Here is a 16,268-nt window from a genome sequence, read left to right as displayed (position 1 = left end):
ATCTTTATTGCCCACTTGGAAAGAGGACTCTTGGAGCACAAATAATGCCCCAAAGTAAAAGTCTCTGTTTCTTTCATGATCCTTCATTTTGTTTATTCCCTCCCATCCATCTTATTAAAATCTAGATTTTCCTCCTGATTGTGATGTGTACTAGGAAGCTAGGGCCCACCAACTATCCAGATGTTAACCTCTCTACTACTGTGATGCTCTTGCCAATTTTCTACAATCCTTCCGGTTATTAGTTGAAATTATGTCCCTCGCAGAAAGGTATGTAGAGGTTTTAACCCCAAAACCTCAGAATGTAACCTTATTTGGAGACAGAACTTTACAGAGTCACAAGTCAAAATGAGGCCATTAAATTGGATTCAATCCAAAATGACTGGTGTCCTTATGAAAAGGGGAAATGTGGACATGTGCATAGATATGCATAGAGAAGAGATGATGTGAAGACACAGGAAGAAGACAACCTTCAACAAGCCAAGCAGAAGGGCCTGGAATAGATCCTTCCCTCACAGCTCTCAGAAGAACTAAACCCTGCTGACACCTTGATTTTCAACTTCTGACTTCCAGAACTACAAGACAATAAGATTTCCATTGGTTAAGACATCTATTTATGGCAGCCATGCAAACTAATATACTTTTCTACCCTTCAGATTCATGACAATTCTCCTTAAATTTGGTCTTCAATGAGGGACACCGTAACTCCCTGTTGCCTGAAAAGAGACCCATATAGTACCTCTTGCATAAATATGAATAGCATCCTTTTTTATCCTCAAGAGGGTCCATGTTTTTGTAGTCAGCCTACCTACACCACCCACAATCCTTCCCACAACCTTCCTCCCTTTGACCAAGAGGTTCTTCTCAATCACTTTGGCCTCTGACTATTACAGATCTCCCTTGGTGTAATGACAAAAGGGATATTCATTTAACAGCTTTCATCAATTTTTATTATGTTTTGAATATATTGTACACCTTGTAAAGATAGGAACCACTTCTCTTTGTATCACGTAGCATTTACATGGCCCAGCATGCAAGAAATATTTTTTCAACCCAACTAAATGGAAGTAAGAGTTCTATCATCTATTAACTCTTTAGTAAAGTATCATACTCCTCCAAATTACCCTCTCTTACTTTAAAAGTTATCAGGAAACAGATACAAATTGCTAAGTATATTTTATGCTGCTCTGGAATTCCCATTTAAAAAGTATGAACAGGGATCCCTGGGTGGCGCAGTGGTTTAGCGCCTGCCTTTGGCCCAGGGCACGATCCTGGAGATCCGGGATCAAGTCCCACGTCGGGCTTCCGGTGCATGGAGCCTGCTTCTCCCTCTGCCTGTGTCTCTGCCTCTCTCTCTCTCTGTGTGTGACTATCATAAATAAATAAAAATTAAAAAAAAAAAAAAGTATGAACAAAACAAGTTGGAACATTTTAATTGTTTATAGCATTAGTATGCTTAGGCTGGCATAACTGTATCTACAGAGAGAAACCAGACATGGACAAATTTTAGTATCATATTTCCATAAAGCGTGTTACAAAGTTGTTAAGGGCATAATTGAAATCAAAAACCACCAAAGGAGAAGGTGATTACTGCAAATAATGTATCTCATCAGTAAAATGAGCAGGATTAGAAGACACACTCCTGCGGGATATAAGCTGTATTGAAAGGGACTGATATAAGTATTTATAGACTTACAAGTCCCCTCTAGGACTCCTAATGATAGAAAACAAACTGAGGGTTGATGGAGGGATGGAGTAGATGGTGATGGGAATTAAGGAGGGCACTTATGAGATCAGTACTGGGTGTTGTATGTAAGTGATGAACCACTGAATTCTACTCCTGAAACCAATATTGCTCTGTATGTTAGCTAACTGGGATTTAAATAAAAATTTGAAAAGAAAATTAAAATTAAAAAAAAGTCCCATATAGGACAACATAGGACACAGGAAGCCCAATCACTGCTGTTTGAGGCTCTTTGCAGAAATGGAAAAGGATATATAATGATGATCATGGGACCAAATCAGTATCAGGACTACCTAAGAAAACAAAAGTACTTCAGGTGGCTCTTACTCGGAGAATGTCTGGACACTTGCCCTTCTTTCTCCCTAGCTGAGCATGAGCACTTAGTGATAGCAGGTTTAGTTCAAGAACTGAAAGAGCAGGATGTTTGTCAACATTGCCTTAATGGAAGTGCAAGGTTTCCAGTGTAACTTTTTCCAGAACAATGATGTAAACCCAGGGTTTAAAGGGCTTGTGACCCGGAAGGAACTGGCTTCCTTTTTTGACTCTGGCAGGACTCTAGTCTGCAGGTGTCAATGGTGGCTTCATATTTCATCACGAAAACCAAAGAGAGGGCAGCCTCTGTTCTTTTTTCTGCGTAGACACCCCTTTCTAAAGTTTCGAATCATGTATGTGCTTGGATATGCTCAGAGCTCCTACCTGATGCTGCTGGAGCTAGAATGGGGCTCAACTCTGCCTTAAGGAGCACACTGCCCCAGGGTCCTGTTCATCTCCTTCCAGCCATGCTAGAAACTGCATCTACAAATCTACATGCACAGGATGCCTGGGTGGCTCAGTGGTTGAGCTTCTGCCTTTGGCTCAGGACGTGACCGCAGGATCCAGGATCGAGTCCCATATTGGGATCTCTGTGAGGAGCCTGTTTCTCCCTCTGCCTGTGTCTCTGCCCCTCTGTGTGTGTGTGTGTGTGTCTCATGAATAAATAAATCTTTTAAAACAAACAAAACAAATCTGCATGCACCTCTTTCATCTCAGAAGCACTCTAATTTTTCTGATTATAAAGGCAGTACATCCTAGTCATAGAGAATTTGGAGAATTCAGAAAGATACAAAGGAGACAGAAAGAGAGAAAGAATATGAAGAATAAATCCCTGGTAATTACTTCTCTGAGTTTCTTTCTAGAAACTCTTTTCAGTGTCTCTCCACCTAGTTCTCATCAGCTCCCTGTCTTGCACTTCCTATCTCATTCTTTTTTTTTTTTTAATTTTTTTTTATTTATGATAGGCACACAGTGAGAGAGAGAGAGAGGCAGAGACACAGGCAGAGGGAGAAGCAGGCTCCATGCACTGGGAGCCTGACGTGGGATTCGATCCCGGGTCTCCAGGATGGCGCCCTGGGCCAAAGGCAGGCGCCAAACCACTGCACCACCCAGGGATCCCTCCTATCTCATTCTTAAGGAACTGATAGTTAATTGAGTTGATACTTGAATTACAAAAGATTTTATTTGGTGTCATTAAAACTATCAAAAAAGGGCTTTCCCTTTAACATTACCCACTGTACACAGTGGCAGTTTGTAGCAATAGAACAGGACCTGTTAAGATAGGAGTCCATCTGACACATCAGAGAATCCTCCTGATGTTAAGGGAACTCCCAGAAACGCTGCACTACCACCATGTACAGCAATGACAGATATTGTTCTCACTAAGGCTCAGTTACATTCTGAGTCACATAGGCCTGGAGAGAGGGTGGGGAACTCATCACCCATGTACCTCTGTATCCATGGGAAGATTGGTTCTCAACAAACTAGCTCACAGAGTAAATGATTTCTGGAAGGGAGACTGCCTGTGTTTGGACGGCTGGAATAAGAACACAGCAGGAAGTGCTTGGGAACATTTGTGAAGAGGAGGTAGAAAGCCAACCCCCAGTGGGGAAGGTGTGGTTAATTGACCTAGGATTATGTGGGATGCCTACAAGCTGGAAGAAGAGAGAAAGAGGACAGTTCTGGAAAGTTAACTACCCTGTGAGGTTTGCTTATTCAAGTCCTTCCTCATTCCTCTTCTTTGTCTACCAAACTTCATTTATCAAAGTTCAGGTCTACAGAAGTACGTACATGTAAAACAGGAAAGGATTTGTATATTGCCCCAACGTCAATATGCCAGTTTTGATATTGTACGGTAGTTATGTAAGCTGTTATGATTAGGAGAACATGTTCTATTTTTGCTGCCACCTGTAAATCTATAATCATTTTGAAAGAAAAAGAAAAACTCAGCTCTAGAGCTTTCTGCAGCAGTCTTGCCCAACAACCAGATTCATATCGTCTTCCAACTGCTTTGGTTTACCAACCCTCCACATCATTTCCAAACTGCATCTTGCCTGCTTTCTGATGATCTGTGCCACACCACTTAGCATACACATATATTCTCTATGTGTTACATATGTTAACACATGCCTTACATTCACTGAGATAAACATGCAGATGTATACCATACTATCTCATTCACTAGCGGTTCCTTATGTGTGTGTGTATCGTGAATTCCAGCAAGACTGTAAGCTCTGTCTTTGTACCTCTTTCCTTGGTGTACTGAGGCACTGCCCACTGCTTAATGCAGGGTAGGTACTCAAGAGATACTACTTAAGTGACTGAAAAAGCAAAAAATATTAAAGGAAATAAAGAGGGGCACCTGGGTGGCTCAGGGGTTGAACATCTGCCTTTGGCTCAAGTCTTCTTGATCCTGGGGTCCTGGGATTGAGTCCCAAATCAGGGTCCTAAGGGAGCCTGCTTCTCCCTCTGCCTATGTATTTGCCTCTCTCTCTGTGTCTCTCATGTATAAGTAAATAAAATATTTTTTAAAAATGAAAAGGAAATAGTTAAAATACCTCACCAAGTTCTTTTTTTTTTTTAATGTGATTTGATGCCCAGAAAACATTTACTAGCCCAAGATTGGAGTTTAAAGGCATGTCTGTCTCCTCTAATCCTACCTATCACCACAAACAAGCAGTTATCAACTGAGAAGCACAAAGGTTAGTCACACGTGTGTTTTGACACTTGCCATAAAATGCTTCTGAGTTCCTTAAGGGAAATGCTGAAGGAGCACTTTGCTAATTCTAGAATCCACCCTTCCCTTAGGGTTATCTTCTCTGAATCAAAGGGTGAGCAGGTTTGTTTAAGCTGATACAAAAAAAGGACAAATGAACTTTAAATTTTGTGAAAAATGTGTACCTTCAAAGTCAATATGAGCAGTATCTCCACATTGAGACAGTCGGAGCACGTCTACTGACATAATAAAGTATATTCTTAGAAAAGGCACCTGATTATGTAAACTGCTATTTACAGGTAAAAATATATTGGTTGTAGCCTAGAAAGAGGGACTGACCTTATAATTTTTATCTAATTTGGCCCTATGGGATAGAGAACAGTCTACAAAATATTCAGTGAAATAAAGATCAGAACATGTGCACGGCATTCTAATTTTATGGTTTATGCTTTTAAAATGAAAGAGGGAATTATACATTATATATTTATATATATATGTACAGACATCCATATATACACACACTCATATATACATATATAAGAAGCACCCGTATGTATTTGTGTGAGATTTTATATGCGTAAGATCTCTCTGGACAGATACACAAGAAGCAGGTGACAATGGCTACCTTTGGGGAAGAAAATTCAAGGACTGATAGGTTGGGAAGGAAACTGACCTTTCACTTTCTGAATTTTTCCACTGTTTGAATATTTTACTACATTCACAGATTATCTTCAAAAATGGTTTTTTAAACTGAATATCAATTAAAAATATTGAAATTAATGATGTTGGCTAATTGAATTTCAATTAAAAAAATAAATAGGAAAAAAAATAAAATAAAATAAATAAATAGGGATCCCTGGGTGCCTCAGCGGTTTAGTGCCTGCCTTTGGCCCGGGGCATGATCCAGTTCCGCAACAGGCTCGCTGCATGGTGACTGCTTCTCCCTCTGCCTCTCTCTCTTTCTCTCTCTCTGTATGTCTCTCATGAATAAATAAATAAAATCTTTAAAAATATATTTAAATAAGTAAATAAATAATAAAATAAATTTTAAAATGTTTTTATCATAAAACACAGATAAAGGACATCACTTAAAACAAATTAATACCTTAGTGAATGACTATAAGGTAAACACTCTTGTAGCTACCTACCTACTGACTGGGTCAAGACAGAAAAATTTGCCAGCTGCCCAGAAACCTCTCCCTGTGCCCCAACTTAATTACAGTCCCTTATTATTACATAATAATCACCCTCTTCCTTCTTCCATTATCCTGGCTTTGATAACTTCCTTGTATTTCTTTATAATTCCCTCAACCAAGAATGCATTCCGAGCTGCTACAGTCTTGCCCATTTCTTTAACTGGTTTTTTAATTTATGCTGTTTGTATTTCCTCTCCATTCCTTTCTATACTTACACTTTTTCTGTCGAATAACCCAGGCCATTTGGCTTAAAGAGACCTCCAGTCTGGATTGTGATGGTTGCACATTCTCAGTATAACTATACTGTTTCTCCTCTCACTTCTGTGCAAACTGACGATTGAATTCAAAGGCCTGATGAGACTCAGCGTGCACTGAGTCTGGCAAGGTCAAGGTGGTGGTGCGTTCTTTCATCATATGGCACATACTGTCTAATTTTTGTTCTTCTTCATTGTCAGCAGCATTTCATGTTCGATGCCTAAATTCATTAATTTACTGGGGGATTATAATATGGGTAATATTCCAACCCTATCATTTCATTTCATTAACTGAAATAATTTTATAGGAAGAGTCCTTCACTCATCTACTCTGGTTATAGTTCATATAGGAAAGCTTGATTCTTTCATTTCCCTAGTTTTTAAGATAATGTATAGCTGGCTGTCATTCTCAGGAGCCCAACTAGTTTTTTGGCTTTTGGTTTTTTAATATTATTGTGAACTCATGGATATAAGCATATCTGATGGGTTTCACACTACAGGAGCCGGAATGCAAGATGGCACCTAGTGATTCTTACCTTCTGGCCTGTACATCTTGCATAGTCCCCTACCATAAGGAGGTGATTTGGTCTGTGTAACCAATAAACTACAGCAGAAGTGAAGGTGTGTCACTTCTCAGATTAGGTTATAAAGTCTGTGGCTTCCATCCTTGGTGCTCACTCACTGGACTGCTCTCACTGTCTCTGTGCACTCAGAGGGAAGTCACATTGTAAGCAACCCTATGGAGAGGCTCACATGGTGAAGAAGAGAAGCATCCTGCCAAGAGCAACATGAGTGATTTTTTTATGTGGATCTTCCACACCCAGATGCAAATGTCCATATAGGTTGTACAAATGCAGCCTAACTGCAATCTCACTAGGGACTCTGAGACAGAGGTAAAGTTAAGCTGCTCTTGGACTCCTGACTCCAAGAAACTGTGTGATATAATGTGTCTGGCTTTGCAAAGCTTCAGAACAATTGTTACACAGCACCAGATAACTAATTTGCAATCCAGTGCAGTTCCTATCATTTTTCTTATCATTATTGAAATGCAATTAGTCCTATCTCTGGTCAGTAAGGGCCTCTTCAAATTGTCTCTTCAGATAACTCTAATAGTCTTTAATAACTACAAAACTAGAATTAGCTATTGCAAAGGGACTTTTGAACTCTTAAAATGAACCCTCTATAGCCTCTTTCCAGAAGGGTCCAAACAGGGGAACACCATAATTTTCAGGGAATATCTGTTGGCTCATTTGAGTTTCTCCTGTTCCTACTCCACCTGCCACCCATTATCTCCCTTTCCCATCTCCTACATAGATGATGATCGTATACACGGTCTGTGGTTATTGGCAATTGTGGTTATTGTAGTTGGAGTTTCCTACTTGTCAATTCACTTGTTATTTATCTTGTTTGGTGTTCTCAGAGTTCCTGGTTCTGTGATTTGGTGTTTGTTATGAATTTGGGGAAATTCCCCGTCATTATTGCTTCAGATATTTCTGTGTACCCTTCCTTCTTTCCCCTTATGCTTATGTTAAACATTTTGTACTTGTCTCATGGAACTGGATATCTGTTTCTTTTTCATTCTTTTTTCTCTTTGCACTTCAGTTTCAGAAGTTCCTAGTTATATTTCTTCAAAGAAGAGTTTTTAACTTTCAGTTTGTTATGTGGCATCAGGAATGGCAACTTCGGGGATCCCTGGGTGGCTCAGTGGTTTAGCGCCTGCCTTCTGCCCAGGGCATGGTCCTGGAGTCCGGGGATCAAGTCCCACCTTGGGCTCCCTGCAGGGAGCCTGCTTCTCCCTCTGCCTATGTCTCTACCTCTCTCTCTCTCTGTATCTCTCATGAATAAATACATAAAATCTTAAAAAAAAAAAAAAAAAAGGAATGGCAACTTTTAATCTCCTCACATGCCAGAATAGAGACTAAAGTCTACTTAGTTTTGTTGCAAATGTTGTTCATGGGTTTTAATTTTTTAACTTTTAATCTCCTCACATGCCAGAATAGAGACTAAAGTCTACTTAGTTTTGTTGCAAATGTTGTTCATGGGTTTTAATTTTTTATAAAATCATTTTTATATGTGGGGATTTGGGAAGATCTAAAAACTATGCAGCCACTACTAGTATCTCAAAATCAGAAATAATGTTTAATAATAATAAAGTAGTTAAGAGGTATTCAGCAAAGTGACTCAGTGCTACAATTTAAGTTAATTTTCTTGGTTGAAAAAAATGACTTAATAAGCACTTAATTGTAAATTCATAACAACAAAGACAAGAATTCCCTTAGAAAAAAGTAAAAAAATATTTACAAATAGGCAATTTATTGGGGGAAAAAAAAAACCCTCAAAGAAACGGAATAAAGCAAGATTTTGAAACTCTTTCATAAAGTAACACTAATTAAAACAACAATGAAATATCAATTTTTAACTGTTGGACTAGCAAAAATTAGCAAGCTAGGTAACACTAAGTATAGTAGGGTTGTAGTTTATAGAAACTCCACACATTGCTTTATGGGACAGAGAGGGAATGTGTGCGTAGACTAGCGCCACCATTCTGCAGGGGAATTTGGTACTCCTTAGTCAAATTAAATAGATATATACCTTGTGATCCAGTAATGCCATTCCTGGAGATTTTTCCCAAATAAATTCTCATACTAGGTCTAGGAGGGAACAACACAAGGATGTTCATCATAATTTGTAGCGACAAAGGTTTGGAGGTGGTATTGGTTTTCATCACTGGAGGTGTAAATCTGAAATGTCGTAAATTCACTTCATGAAGTATTATGTAGCAATTAGAAACAATAGATCTATACTATACAATATGTGTAGATGTTAAACACCTTAACGCTTCATAAAAAAAGGTAAGAACCAGATTGATGTTCAGAACACATCACCTCATATATAAATGTTTTAAATACATGGTAAAAAACAAAACACACTGTTTTCAAAAACAGACACAAAAAGAGGATACACACTAACCACATTAGAGCCACTCCTGTGGTAGTGATGGGGAATGGCAATAAGTAATGAGGACAGTAAGGAATATGTACATAAGTAAATAAATGAATGCATAAAAACAAGAGCAGTACCTTACACAGATCAATGATGATTAAGTACCCTAAACTGAGAAGTCAATTAATTCATTTCCCCATGTCTGAATTTCTACTAAAATTTTTTTTAATAAACTTAAATATTTTCCCTCAAAACCCGTGCTTTTTAGAATACCTCTAATTACAAAGTACTAATTATTTTCCCATCCTAAAACCATCTCTAATTATTTTCCATTCACTGACTTCCCTTTTTGGCAGCATTTCCAACCTCATAACTTTTTATTCATCTGATTCATTCATGTATTTATTCAATAAGTATTTAAGAGTCTACTCATATATTGTGTACATATTGTTCTGGGTACTTAGAGAATATGAGAAAACCTCTCATGCTCCCTCTTTCTGGGAACCCACATTCTAATGAAACTTCCTGCAAAGCATTAGCCCATGAAATGATTCAAACCAGCCCAAGGCAGTACTGACCTAGTGTGTGAGCGTGAGTGGTGGATGTGAATGTGTGATATAATCCAGAGATGAGACATCACGGAAGCTCATACTAGGTCTAGGAGGGAACAACACAAGGATGTTCACCATAATTTGTATGATTATGGGTGGGTGAGAAAAATCTGCCTTTGTGGTCATAGTTGTGTTGGGCCTTATAGGATGAGCAGTATGGATTAGAGAAGGAGGAAGGGACATCCTAAGGGGAGAGCATATCTTTTTACAAAGCACAGAGTTAAGACTGAATGAAGCACAATCAGAAAGTATCAAACTGGACACTGGGAACTGGCATAGGAAAGTAAGGGCAATGAAACTGAATTAGCAGAGAACAAATTATAAAGGACTTGATCTTTTTCTTTTTTTAAGATTTTATTTATTTATTCATGAGAATCAGAGAGAGAGAGAGAGAGAGAGAGGCAGAGACATAGGCAGAAAGAGAAGCAGGCTCCCTGCAGGGAGCCTGATGTGTGACTTGATCCCAGGACCCTGCCATCACACCCTGAGCCAAATGCAGATGCTCAACCACTGAGCCATACAGGTGCCCCAAAGGACTTAATCTTATCCTGTAGAAGCTTCTGGAGGTGTTTGAGTCAGGAACTGGAGAGGGTTTTCTATTTTATTTATCACATGAGATCTCCAACCAAATATTGCTTAGGCTCATAGTTCTCTTTCCGTCCAGTCCCCTGGTGGTAGGCTTTGTGGTTGGCCTCCAAAATGGGTCCACTGAACTCCTACAACCCTGCTTTCTGTGCTGCCCCACCCCCTTGACTTCTGCCACTTCCTTTGTTTCATAACCTGACATCCTATTGGAGTTTGGATTCTGTGCATTCTCCTAGCATCTGATGGTTACCTCGGTCATATTAACTGATTCATTAGTTCATTCATCAAATGCTTTTTGATCCCCTACTGCCTTCTGGGCACTCTGCTAGAAACTGAGCACACAATGATAAGCTAAAACAGAACCAAAGCCTCTCCTCATGTAGCTTAGAGGTAGAGAGAAATGTTATCATACCTCAGTATCCTTTTTTTCACTGTAAAATTCATTGTACCATATTTCAACCATTTTCTTTCATCTGCCTAATAGGCTGAGTTCAGAGTGTCTGGTACTTCATAAATGCTCAATAAATGTTAACTGATTGAATGAATGAGTAGGTATATGTTTGCAGAATCCAACTCATACAGCAGTAAAAAATATTATCAGTCCTGAATTGGTAACAGCAATCTCATCCCTTCACAGAATTGCTGATCACACAAAAATGTAAACTCTAGGTCACAGGTCATCAGACTTTTTCTGTGAAGTGTTAGGTGGTAAATACATTAAGCTCTGTAAGCCATATGGTATCTGTCATGATTGCTCAGCTCTGCTATAATACAAAAGCAGCTGCAGACAATACGTAAACAGTGAACATGGCTGTATCCCAATAAGAATTTGTTTAAAAGGTAGCTGTGGACTGAATTTGGCCCATGGGCTCTAGTTTGCCAAACCATACTGCAGATAATGTCATCTTTGTCAATTGTTAAGAACTGCTTTCATGCCTGTTCCATATACCTTCTTTAGTCAGGTAAGTTTAGTTGCTACATCTAAAATCTGAGTTTGCCTTTAAACCCATGTCTGACACTTTCATGGGGATCCCTGGGTGGCTCAGTGGTTTAGCTCCTGCCTTCGGCTCAGAGAGTGATCCTGGGGTCCCTGGATCGAGTCCCCCATCGGGCTTCCTGCTTGGAGCCTGCTTCTCCCTCCGCCTGTATCTTTGCCTCTCTCTCTTTCTGTGTCTCTCATGAATAAATAAATAAAATCTTTTTTATTTATTTATTCATGAGAGACAGAGAGAAAGAGAGAGAGAGAGAGGCAGAGACACAGGCCGAGGGAGAAGCAGGCTCCATGCTGGGAGCCCCATGCGGGACTCGATCCCAGGACTCCAGGATCATGCCGTGGGCCAAAGGCAGGCACTAAACCGCTGAGCCACCAAGGGATCCCCTAAATAAATAAAATCTTAAAAAAAATAATAAACCCATGTCTGACACTTTCAATTATAGTGTTGTGAAAGGATATGCAATTTGGAGACCAACAGACCTATTTTATTCATTGGTTGGCCTTTTGGCAAGTTTTATCTTTTGAACCTCTAATGTCTCTCTCTTTCTGCGTCTCTCATGAATAAATAAATAAAATCTTAAAAAAAAATAAACCCATGTCTGACACTTTCAATTATAGTGTTGTGAAAGGATATGCAATTTGGAGACCAACAGACCTATTTTACTCATTGGCTGGCCTTTTGGCAAGTTTTATCTTTTGAACCTCTAGTGCCTCATTGTAAATAGAGATGTGTATTTTTTAATCCTGACTCTGAAGATCAAGGGAGAAATATACGTCAAGAAATGAATGTGATGCCTACATACAGTAGCCAGTTCACAAATATCCCCCTGCTGTGTTCAGTCATGTTCTTTTCCTCCTGTAAATCCTATTATCAGACTATTTATTGAGGATCTACTACATTCAAAGCACACTTTCAGGTACCTCTAAAACTACTCTAAATCCTCTCTGATACCTCTCTTGATCACTGATTCCCAAACTTGGCTACAATACAATTTACTTGATCCTGACACTAGATACTCTGATATAATGGTTATCAAGAGTGGCATGGGCATCAGAATTAGCCCCAGTAATTTCAATATGGAACAAATTTGAGAGTCATTGCTCCATACTAGGATTCCGGCTTTGATTGATTCAGACAGCCCCCCGCCCCCCATCTTTCCACCTGCTACCTTTGTAACAGTACCTACATGGACATCTTTATAGAGCTAGTATCTGTTATTTACTCATATTTGTATGCATTTATTTAGGGAGAGTGGAAAAGAAAAGAATGATACATAATCATCTTCCTTTGCATTTACATTCAACTATCAGACATCCATTCCCTTTCCTATGGCAACAGCCTTGATTTTTCCCTGGAGCTCCACCTCTCCCTTATCCTCAGTCTACCTAGCCTGCTTGAAGCTTTACCCCCAGTCCACAAAGCTCATGAAAACAGTACACATGAAGTTTCCTAGCTACAGTTAGTGTTGCTTTACTCCCAGGGTCCTGATTTAGTTTTCTAGTTAGGGCTGCTGAAGCAAAAGGCATCTTCTCTACTGGACTGAAATCAAAAGAATATAGTTTGAAGAGATTTGGGCAGCTATTTCATAATCTCAAAGAGAAACTCTGAGAACAGAATAAGAGAAAGACAGACAGAGATGTCATTTTGAAGCACAGTGTCTAGCTATTTCTCAAGCCAGGTACAGTCCCAATTAAACTACACTGGGAGCCAATAAAATCCCTTTCTCTTCTGCTTCTTCCAGTTGAGTTAGGTGTTCTATTATTGGCAATGAAAACGATCCCAAACTGATACAGCCTCCTCATACCTCCCTCAGAACCAAATCTAATCACCTGTATATGCAGAGATTATGAGCCAGAATCAAGCCCCAGTGATTCCTTCAGCAAATATGCACTGGGTGCCTATTGTTACAGTAATTCTCCATTATTTGTAACTGCCCAGATGTTTGTAGAAAGAATACCCAGCCACAAAACTATCCTCCTACTGTTGGTGAGGCTCTGTGCTAACTATTGAGGACAGAAGGGATTGTGAGACAGGGTCTGAATTGCCAGGGTTTGTAATCACATTGGAAAGGGGCCATGGGCGTAAGAAGATAAGCAGCAATCTGGGATGTGAGATGCACAGATTTCTGAGGGAGGGCAGACATCAAACCCAAAGTAAGAAGCCTAGGCTGACAGTCTTAAGGGAGCACAGGCACCACAACATTTTCATTTTCCTTTGAAACAAAATTAGCTAGGAAAAGGAAGGAAAGCATTGCAAAAAGCGGAAAAGACATATTGGAGACTTTGGACGTTGTTCTAAATCATTTTTATACTTGAAAATTAAGGTATTTTGTGGATTTTATTTGCTTACAAATTACCCATGCCACCTCTAAATAATTCAAATATTACAGAAATTTCTTCATTCATTCATTTATTCTTTCATCAACACTATTTATTGCATGCCTATTAAGTACCAAACACAGTTCTATACACTGCGGTTTTAGCAGTAAATAAATTCCCTACCACTTGCATTCCAATGACTACAGAGTAGATTGAAAACTTTCACATTCAGCTCCCCAAATGTAGCTACTGCAAATGGTTTGGTGAATATTCCTACAGACTTGTAAATGTAGATATTGGTATTTATTTTTACCAAAAAAAAAAAAAAAAAAAGAAAAAGAAAAAAAGAAAGAAACAAAGAAAGAAAGAAAATATGCTATACTTACTATTTTTAGAAACTGCTTTTTCTTTTTTAACTTGGCAATATAAGATGGACTGATTTCCTGTTAATAAATACAGATTCTCCAGACTCCTGGTTGGCTGAGTGGTTGAGCATCTACCTTTGGCTAGGGGCATGACCTGAGTCTCAGGATCGAGTCCCGTATCAGGCTTTCTACATAGAGCCTGCTTCTCCCTCTGCCTATGTCTCTGCCTCTCTCTTTCTCTGTGTCTCTCATGAATAAATAAATAAAATCTTTAAAAAATAATAAATACAGATTCTCTTCATCCTTTTTATGGGTTATGTAGTATTCCAGTGTATTTAGCCACCATCCTGTTTCCTGTTCATGAACATTTATTTGGTTATTTCCAGATTTTCACAATGATGAGCCATGTTGTAAAACATGTGTGTCATCTCAGTAATTTTCTGAATATTCAGAAGAAAAGTGCTTGTTAATGTTCTCAAAAATGGAATCATAGTTTGAATATAGTGGGAAAATGTGAAATTATTTTCGTAAAAACCTTATCTACTTCCTTTTTCATTCATCACTGGTATATCAAGTACATAAGATTTTTTTAAAAAGATTTTATTTATTTATTCATGACACACCCACACACACAGAGGCAGAGACACAGGCAGAGGAAGAAGCAGGCTCCAGGCAGGGAGCACGATGTGGGACTCGATCCCAGGTCTCCAGGATCAGGCCCTGGGCCGGAGGCAGCACTAAACCACTGAGCCACCCGGGCTGCCCAAGTTCATGGAAAATACCTTCTAAAACCAATTTATGTAGTACAGAAAAAAAAAAAAAAGAAAGAGAAATAATCATTAGCTACTTCCACAAAATCTTCTAAGTGCCCAGCACTATTCTAGGCCTTGAAGAAATCTATTTACTGAAGAGTTCAACTTTCCATCAACGCAGAAAGACATTTCACTAACAGTTCAATTAACTAAACAGGCTGTTTAATTAATAAAAATATTTTTTTTCAAGAGGAAACTGAAGCAATTTTGTTTGGCATGCATGCTTAATTGGGTGTTTTAATATCTTGGTTTTGGCCTGCGATCACTTAAAAATGATCATCAAGCAAATCTACATGGTTAAGTATAATCGCAAGAGTATGCCTTTTACATTTTATGGTGTATAAAATCTAGTATAAGAGAAAATAAACACAAGAGCAACAAAGAGTTTCATTCACTTACCCTCTTCATAACCACAGCCAGGGTAAACTTCACTCAGCCTTCGGCCATTGAATTTTATACTGAAGTTTCCATCTACCCCACAATCAGATAAACTCCAGCTTGTGGGAGCAGCTAATGGAAATAGTGCCGTAAAAAGAATTGCTGAACAAATTTCCATGTGCTTAACCTGAAAGGGAGAAATTGCAACGTGAACGGAGTAAAAAGTTTTTAGCCGTTTTTAAACCAAGGTGGGGGTGATTTCACTTTTAGCTGGAACTTGTGACTAAGATCGCCTGGTCGGGGAAATGATTAACACTCCTGCTCCTGTCGTCATCAGCTGCTTGAGCTCCCCAGCTGCAGCAAATCTGCTGAGAGAACCGCATTGATCCTGGGCATTTGCACTGTGAATACACTGTCCTCCTTGAGTGGCTGTTCAGCAAGCGAAGCTCGACTTTGGCGTTAAGTTAGATAAAATAAAAATTCATTTAGAACCTCTGCCAACTTTGTTAGTGGTTATTTTCACCGAAGTATAAAAGAGTTTGTTTTTACCTTTCGTTTTGGTGCCCTACCTTGAAAGATGGGTTATCATTTAGATCCTGTTTCTTAAAATTTCCAACTTTGATAGGAAACATTTGCAGGGCCCCTAGGTTCCCTCAGCCCTGTTTTCTTCCCCACCATACTTGAGTCTAAGAACTTCAGTGCCCTTTTGAACTGGCCTTTCTCATTTTCTGGAAACCATGGGTATGGAAAGATTGGAAAAACTAATTAATCCATGTACAGAACTTGGAGGCACCAGAAAGCCATCAAGGATTATTCCTGTTCTTAGATGATTGTTACATAAATGCTTCTTCATAAATGCTTCTAGAAGAAGCAGGAGTTGGGGGGGCAGGGAATTCCACCTAAGATTTGAGAAAGAAATGGCAGAGATTTATTTACATAAATTGTGCAGTATCTTGTGAACAGAAGCCTGATATGATATCTGCAAACACATGGTTTCTTTTAGGTGGTATTCCACTCCGCCAAGAGGGCAAAGTAGATTATG

At 39.1% G+C, this 16,268-nt stretch overlaps 1 protein-coding gene across 5 annotated transcripts in view; it reads right to left on the bottom strand.

Annotated features, from left to right (window-relative positions):
- Positions 1-15,484, bottom strand: part of TRPM6 (transient receptor potential cation channel subfamily M member 6) — a 155,187-nt gene extending 139,703 nt beyond the window's left edge. For 4 of the 5 annotated variants that reach the window (XM_041744710.1, XM_041744712.1, XM_041744714.1 and 1 more), the window contains exon 1: positions 15,248-15,484. Coding sequence is in view for 1 of the 5 variants with exons in the window: in XM_041744713.1 (XP_041600647.1) it covers positions 15,248-15,256 (9 nt within the window). In the remaining 4 variants the exon portion in view is untranslated. Of the gene's footprint in view, positions 1-8,811; positions 8,961-15,247 lie in introns of all 5 variants that reach the window. The other variant, XM_041744711.1, reaches the window with a different exon arrangement.
- Positions 15,485-16,268: the final 784 nt, after the last annotated feature.

Source organism: Vulpes lagopus, chromosome 2 (assembly GCF_018345385.1).
Source record: "Vulpes lagopus strain Blue_001 chromosome 2, ASM1834538v1, whole genome shotgun sequence".
Taxonomy (NCBI): Eukaryota; Metazoa; Chordata; class Mammalia; order Carnivora; family Canidae; genus Vulpes; species Vulpes lagopus.
The sequence above is the reverse complement of the archived record's forward strand: the minus strand, read 5'-3'. Positions and strand labels throughout refer to the sequence as shown.